The sequence below is a fragment of the Cyanistes caeruleus genome, unplaced genomic scaffold (assembly GCF_971803275.1).
Source record: "Cyanistes caeruleus unplaced genomic scaffold, bCyaCae1.hap1.1 HAP1_SCAFFOLD_130, whole genome shotgun sequence".
Classification (NCBI taxonomy): Eukaryota; Metazoa; Chordata; class Aves; order Passeriformes; family Paridae; genus Cyanistes; species Cyanistes caeruleus.
In genome coordinates, this window is record NW_028255927.1 from 182,367 (window position 1) to 189,313 (window position 6,947).

Genomic DNA, 6,947 nt, shown 5'->3' on the forward strand with positions numbered 1-6,947 from the left:
AGCCTGGAAGAAGATTTGGAGCAGCGACCCCCAAGAGTGCCCAAGCTGGCCTGGGTGGAGGAGGAAGAGGAGGAAGAGGAAGAAGGCCCTGGAGCTGCCCCAGCACCAGAGACCGAAGAGGTGCAGCAGTTGCAGCCGCTGGAGGAGGGTGAGTGGCAGAGCTGGGCCACAGGGCTGGTGCCTGCGGCCATCTTGGCCCCATCCCATCCCATTGAATCCCACCTCATCCCATCCCACACTGTCCGGTGGACACACACCCATGGGCAGCACAAAAAAGGGGCTGGGGCTGCCCCCGCAGCAGTGGCCGTGCTGCATCCCCTGGGGCATCCCGGGACTGTCCCTGCCTGGGGAACGCAGGGCTGGGCTGTGCTCTCCGGCCTCTCCCGCAGCCCCTCAGCTCTGGCTGCTCTTTGCCAGATGCAGCCATGGACGGCACACAAGAGCAGGACACCGCCCGTGGCCGCTTCCGCAGAGCAGCGCAGGTACCTGCAGCCATCCCCACCAGCGCTGGGCCTGCTGGCACTGCTCAGCCCAGCACCGCACTTGGAGCACTCCATGCAACTTCCCTGCCTTCCTGCCCTTCTCCTACAGTTTCTTTACCAATTCATCACGAGAATTGGCAAGGAAGACACCAGACCTATGGACACTGAGGTCAAAGCATCCTCAGAGGTCTTGGTAGAACAGAGCAGCGCTGCCCAGCTGGATCTGCTTGTAGAGACGGCTCTTTTCAATCCAGAGCAAGTAAGCAGCCTGTGGCCAGCCTTTGATCCTCCAGCAATTGCTTGGCTTTCCCAAGCCACGCCTGCTGCTCACTTGAAGCTTTTGAGGCCATGGCAGTGGGCTGGAAGAGAAGCACTTGTCTGGGGAAGAAGCTGGGCACATTGCTGACTCCCTCTGCTAGCATTCCAAGTCTCTTTGTGCCTTCTCCAGGTGCCCGCCGTGGTGAGGTACATCCACCAGTGGCTCATGGCCAATGAGGCTGCTGAGCACAGGATGGACTGGGCCCTGATGCAAGTGGCCGAGGCAGAGCCCGATGATGTGGCCATCACTCTCCTGCGGGTGGCCCCAACGTGTGACAGGTATGGGGCCCAGCTGCCCCGAGGCCTCAGGGCTCCCCAGCCCATCACCCTGTACAGCCCGGCCCAGGGCTGTGAGCAACACAGACTTGCAGGGCCCTCTGGCTGCTCCCTTTGCCAGCCCTGCTACAAAGTCGGCCCCCGAGCCTGCTGCCGTGCTGCCAGCCTGCCCCTCAGGGGCCTGTCCCCACAGGGCTGGGCTGCCTGGCTGCTGCTGCCGCTCAGGGCCAGTGGGCACAGGCAGAGCTGGCGGCCAGCTCAGCTCCTCGCTGCTGCCCAGCCCACGGTGATGTGTCTGACCCCGCAGAGCTGCTATGGCCATGTGGACGACCATCTTGCTCTCGCCCTGGATTTCAGAGGAAGTGACACCGCTCCTCATCAATGTGGTGGGGAGCTGGCCGCAGAAAAACCTGGGCACCTCTGATGGGGACAAGACGGCTGTCTTTCCCCTGACTGTGAGTTTCTGGAGCTGGCCTTTGCTCACCGCAAGGCCGGACGCCTCTCCAGCAGCTCTGTTACCTCCTTCCCCCACTGCATCTCCCTGCTTCAGGCACTGGCCACAAACCTGGCCTAGGGGCAGCTTCAGGGCCACCAGGCCCGTTGCTCCCCCTGCGTCTGCCCCGGCCTCTCCCTGCCACGCTCAGGCCCTGCCACACGGACGCCCCGGCACTGAGCGCTGTCTCGGGCTGCTTTGTCCTCTGCAGGCAACTCTGGTGATGTGGAAGATCCTCCAGGGGCCCTGTTGCCCACAGATCCTCACAGTCTATTTCCCCCGCCTCTTTGTGCATCTGCTCTTCCAAACGTACTTCAGTACTTTGTATATGACAGAAGACGTCCATACCTTCTGGAAGGAATGCCAGGAGCAACACGGCCTCTCCACCAGCCCCAACAGGTGCTCCATGCCACTCCTCTTGTCCCTGCCACTTCCCCAGCCTCAGAGCCAGCGCTCCCAGCGTCACCTGGGCTTTGCTGTGCACACAGGTTTGCAGTGCAGACCCTGAAGGCCCTGCTCTGCAGTCTCCACTTGGAGCATGTGGTGGTGGCAATGGAACGCAAGCGTGGCTGGGACACGCTGCTCTGTGCTGACACCCACCACTATGCCGTGGGTCTGCTGGCCAGGTGAGACCCCCTTCTCCCCACTGCCTCTGACATTTGTGCCCCATGACCAGGATGCCCCCCACAGTCACCGTGGCCATGGGCCTGAGGGCCTCGTCACCGAGGGATGGCCAAGGAGACTGCAAAAGGCTGTGAGAGGAGGGTGCCCAGGAGCAGCCACATCTCAAGGGCCCAAATACCCTCACAGGGTGCTGGGGCAATAGGACAACTGTGTCAGTCAGTCCTGGGAGAGGTTTTCGCACCCTTGCTGAGACTCTTTCTGCCATTTTCTGCCTTCCAGGGTAATGCGCCGTGCATCCGCCCACTTGTGTAAAGGCATCTTAAGCTACCTGCTTGAGGTGCTCAGCAAACCGTTGCCACACTGGGATGTCTCTGCCATGGCATTCCTTGTGGAGGTGAGCCTGATGGCCAGCACTACCTCGCTCAGCTCCCTGCCAGCCCTGTCCCCTGGCATAGCCACAGCTGCCTGGGATGGCACCCGCCGCCCTGTGCTGCTGCCTGGGCCCAGCCCTACGCACTTCCAGGCTCCTGCCGGCCGGCTCCCCTCTCACTGCCCTGTGCCTTTCAGCTCCTAGATTGCCTGGACTTGAGTGACTGTGGTGACAGCCTAATGGAGATCTTGTATAAGTACCTGTGGTACAATTCCACAGAGATGCATCACCAGGTTCTCAGGGCTCTCCTCCTGCTAAAGGACCATCCCTCCATGGTGAGAAGGGGGCAGCAGCTGAAGCCGTGTGGGCAGCATGAGGCTGGGCAATGCTGTCCCTTGGCCTTGGCTGGCCTTTGCCTTGGGCGCTGAGGCAGCTCCTCGCAGCTCTCCTGCCTCCTGCTTCAGCTGCCCGAGTGCTTTGGGACAGCCCTTTGGCCTCTGGGCCCTGCGGCAGCTGCCCGGGCTTTCACACCCTTGTGTTCTGCACAGGCCGAAAGAATTCAGAGCCTGACAGGAAGACTAGTGCACCTCCTGTGGGACTTGGACAGTGACGTGGCCAGGATGAGCATTGCTCTCCTGAGCCATATTTTCACGGATGAAGACACCCCAATATCCTGGCGCAGGGCCCTGCAGCTGGCTGAGCCGCTCCTGAAACTCCTGGACAATGTAAGGCTCTGTGCCCCAGCCACGGCCACTGCCTGCTGCCCGGACACTTTGTGCCCTGTGCATTTGCAGGCCTGCGCCAATGTGGGCCACAAGAAGCCAATGATGAGGTCATTTTTCCTTCCTTCCTTTCATACAGCCTGATAGCCAGGTGCAGCTGCTCTCCATGTCTCTCCTTCGAAGAATGATGTCGTCGGCAGAAGAAGAAGGAAGAAAGCCCCTGAAGGAACGAGTGTACCAGAGCCTGCTCCCACTCTTTTTCCACTGCCAAGATGAGAATCGGCATGTGGCAGAGGTGAGGACTCCTGGGCTGCTGCTGCGCCTTGGCAGGGGGCTCAGCTGCCTCCTGCCCTGACGCAGGCTTGCAGGCTGCAGCCTCCTCCAGCCCTTGGCACTGGGACACTCCTGTGCCCTGCCTTGTGGGGCCATTTGCGGCTCTCTGCTGCTCCCCAGGCCTCTCGGACAACGCTCCTTCGCGCGGCTCACTTCCTGAAGAGGCCAGACCTGGAAAAAGCTGTCAGGAAGGAGAAGCTGTGGAAGTTTGCCAGGCTCGTGGTAAGGACGGCTGGAAGTCCCAGTCTCAGACTAGAGAAGCCCCCTGGCCCCGGTGCTCAGTGTGTGGGGCTGGCAGCTGTGCCCCTGCCCACTGCTGCAGCCGGGGGCCGCACGGCTTCTTCTCCAGCCCCCTGTGGCCCCGAGCCGGGTGCCGATGGAGCCCCGGCCCAGCGGGGCTGCGGGCCGGGCCGGCACCGCGGCTCCCCGGGCAGCAGCCGGCCCTCTGCCCCCTCCAGAGCCCGGCGCCAGCGGCTGCTGGCCGGGCCTCAGGGCTGGCCGGGCACGGGAGGGCGCGACTGGCCGCAGGCAGCAGCGCCCGGCCGAAGGGCAGAGCCCGCGCCAACCCTTCCCTCCTGCCGCTCTCTCCAGCTGGCCGACCACAGGATCCCCTTGGCCGAGCACCTGCGCCGGGCCCTGCAGTACCTGCAGGACCCACAGGAGACCCTGCGAGCGGCGGCCATCAGGGTCATCGGTGAGTCCCGAGCCCGGGCTCCCTCCCCGCCCCGCCGCAGCTCGGCCCCAGCCCCGGCTACTGCCCCGGCAGCGGCACCCGGGCCCGGCGCCCTGGATCCCCGGCTGCCCTCGGGGCTGCTGCTGCCGGCCTCTGGCAGCCGTGCCCTTGGGCTGAGTCAGGATGCGGCAAGGGCCCGGGCTGAGCCCTGCCGGGGCAGGAGGCCGTGTGGCCACAGGGCTGGAAGCGCCGCTGGCAGAGAGCTGTGCTGCTGGGACCCTGACAGGCTCTGTGTTCTCAGGGATGGCCGGGGAGCAGCTGAGGGGGCAGCAGGCAGAGCTCCAGGTTTTGTGCAGAGGTGAGCCATGGCAGCAGGCTGACAGTGGTGGCTGTCGGGGGCAGCTGCAAGCCCTGGCCAAGCTGTGGAGGGCTCTGCTCCCTGTCCCGGTGAGGGACGGCGTGGGCAGAGCACAGTGAGATTTCAGGGCCACGTGGGGCATTTGTGGCCAGCAGCTTCGGGCTGACCCCCTTGGTCCCTGCTCCCTCCTGGCCAAGGCAAGAGCCGGCTGGCATGGCCCTGGCAGGGGGCTCTCGCTGGGCCCCCACAGCTCTGGGGTGTGACCGTGTCTCTGTTCGTCTCTCTTGCAGCCCTCGAACGCCTGACGGAGGACAGAAGCGGTGCCGTGTCAGACCTGGCACTTGAGACGCTGTATGTCCTCCGGGCCATCCAGAGTGCCCGTTACTCCATTCTCCAGAGGATGGAAGACCAAATCCTCAGGGCATGGAGGACACGGCCTCGTCTGTCAGGCTTGGGCTGGCTGCGCTGCTGGAAATGTGCTCAGCGCTGACCTGAGAGGCTCTGTCTTCTGGTGCCACATGGGCCAGCCAGGATTTTTTATTTCATAAGGGTTGTTATTTTCCTTTTTTCTCTTCTTTTTACTATGTAAATAATATAGGATATGTTAGGGCTGAGAGGCTCTGTCTTCTGGGGCCACATGGGCCATCTGTTATTTTTTTTTTCATAGAGATTGTTTTTTTCTTCGTTTCGTTTCCATCTAGTATGTAAATAATATAGGATATGTTATAAACCACAAGAGTCCCAAGACCTTTCTTTTGCTGCCCAGGGTGTGCGGGGCATAGGGGAAGAGAGGCAAAAGGGTTCTTGTGTTCAGCAACCTGCCGGGGCATGCAGTGGTGCAGGGGAAATGGCCAGAAGCCCCTTGGCCTTTGGTGGTTGTGCTGAAGCCACAAGCCCTGTGGCAGGCAGGAAGCGCCATCTGTGTCCTGCTGCCCGTGTGTTGGTGCCGTGATGGCTGAGGAGCTGCTGGAGCTCCTGTGGGGCTGCGGCGCTGCTGCCGGGCCAGGCTGGGGGAGCCCCTGAGGGCACGGGGTGCTGGGAGGCCGTGAAGGGATGAGGGGCTGCGGAGGCCCAGACGGGACAAGGCAGTGGGAAGGCACGAGGGGCATGTGTGAGGGAGTGGGTGGCAGGAGGTTCCAAGGGGACAGAAGGCCCTGGAGGAGCCGGGGTGGTGGGAAGCCCTGCGGAATTGGGTGTCAGAGGCCATAAGCAGCCCCCGGGCAGCCGCCTGGTCCCTGACACCCGGCTGCTCCGGTGCTGCCCCAAAATGTCCCCCAGGCCTGCAGCAGAAGGCCTGGAGGCTGGGACACCACCCCAGCGGGAGGGTGGGGACAGCCCGAGGTGCCCAGGCTGGACTGGCTGGGGACATGGAGGGCAGGGGGTGCTGCCAGGCCACGGCCACTGGGTGCCTCCAGGAAGGGGCAGTGGGCAGAGGCAGGGCTGGCGGCCAGCCCGGGCCCTCGCGGCTGCCCAGGCCACGCTGCTGTGACCGAGGCCCCCCTGACACAGAGCTCGGGGCCCACAGAGCTGCTGCCACCATGGGGAGGGTGGCGATGTCTCCTCTGGCAGGGCTGCCCAGTGGCTGCTGCCCAAGCGGCTCTGGAGCCCACAGAAACAGCAGCAGAGTGTGCCCAGGAACAGCAGCAGCCCCAACGTCGGCACCTGCGCACTGAGGCGTCCGCAGCAGCCGGGTGCAAAACAGGGGGAGGCTGTGGGCACAATTGCCTTTGCTTTGGCAAAAGGCTTCAGCAGAGTTGGCCACAATGGCTTTCTCTTCACTTGCAGCCTCACAGCAACGCTTGCCAGCTTCAGGTGCAGCCTGTGCCCGTGACTGACTTGGATGGCCGTGCTTGAGGGCGAGCTCGCCTTCCACACTCAGGTGCCCCAAAGCAGAGGCACTGGCACCATCCTGAGAAAGAGAGAGAGAGAGAGAGAGAGAGAGAGAGAGAGTCTGATGGGGCAGCTGCCCTCCCTCTCATCTGTCCAGGCACCTTAAAGACACATGAAACCAAATCCTGGACTTGCTTGGAACAAAGGAAGAAGCAGCATGTGCTGAAAAAAAGTAGGGACTTACACGGCTCAGTTTTGCTCTCTACTTGGGCAATCCCAGAATCCCTGAGCACTTGGTGTTGCAAAGTAGCATCAACATCATGCAGTCTCCAAGCACCCTGCCATGGGCACAGGTGGTGTGCAGGCACAGGTGTCACTAGAATTGGGAGAACACTTTTCCTTGTTGACCTTTTCCTCTCCTGGATTTCAAGCAAAGATGAAAACATCATCTGGTGAATGACAGGTGAA

General features: G+C 62.4%; 1 protein-coding gene across 1 annotated transcript; it reads left to right on the forward strand.

The window, feature by feature from the left end:
- The first annotated feature begins 936 nt into the window (after nt 1-936).
- LOC147646040 (maestro heat-like repeat-containing protein family member 7) lies at nt 937-5,382 on the forward strand. Its single transcript, XM_086873989.1, has 12 exons — nt 937-1,079; nt 1,384-1,531; nt 1,781-1,968; nt 2,058-2,195; nt 2,473-2,587; nt 2,761-2,898; nt 3,112-3,288; nt 3,425-3,580; nt 3,739-3,840; nt 4,210-4,312; nt 4,593-4,649; nt 4,940-5,382. The coding sequence occupies exons 1-12, from the start codon at nt 967-969 to the stop codon at nt 5,137-5,139; spliced, it is 1,635 nt and encodes a 544-aa protein (XP_086730115.1). The 5' UTR covers nt 937-966; the 3' UTR covers nt 5,140-5,382.
- The last annotated feature ends 1,565 nt before the right edge of the window (nt 5,383-6,947 follow it).

Excerpts from the sequence above, each read along its gene's own strand:
- LOC147646040 (XM_086873989.1), top strand. The coding sequence starts at position 967 with ATGGCCAATGAGGCTGCTGAGCACAGGATGGACTGGGCCCTGATGCAA. Across the intron at positions 1,080-1,383 it reads GTGGCCCCAACGTGTGACAG|AGCTGCTATGGCCATGTGGA; the intron begins GTATGGGGCCCA and ends CTGACCCCGCAG. Across the intron at positions 3,581-3,738 it reads AGAATCGGCATGTGGCAGAG|GCCTCTCGGACAACGCTCCT; the intron begins GTGAGGACTCCT and ends GCTGCTCCCCAG.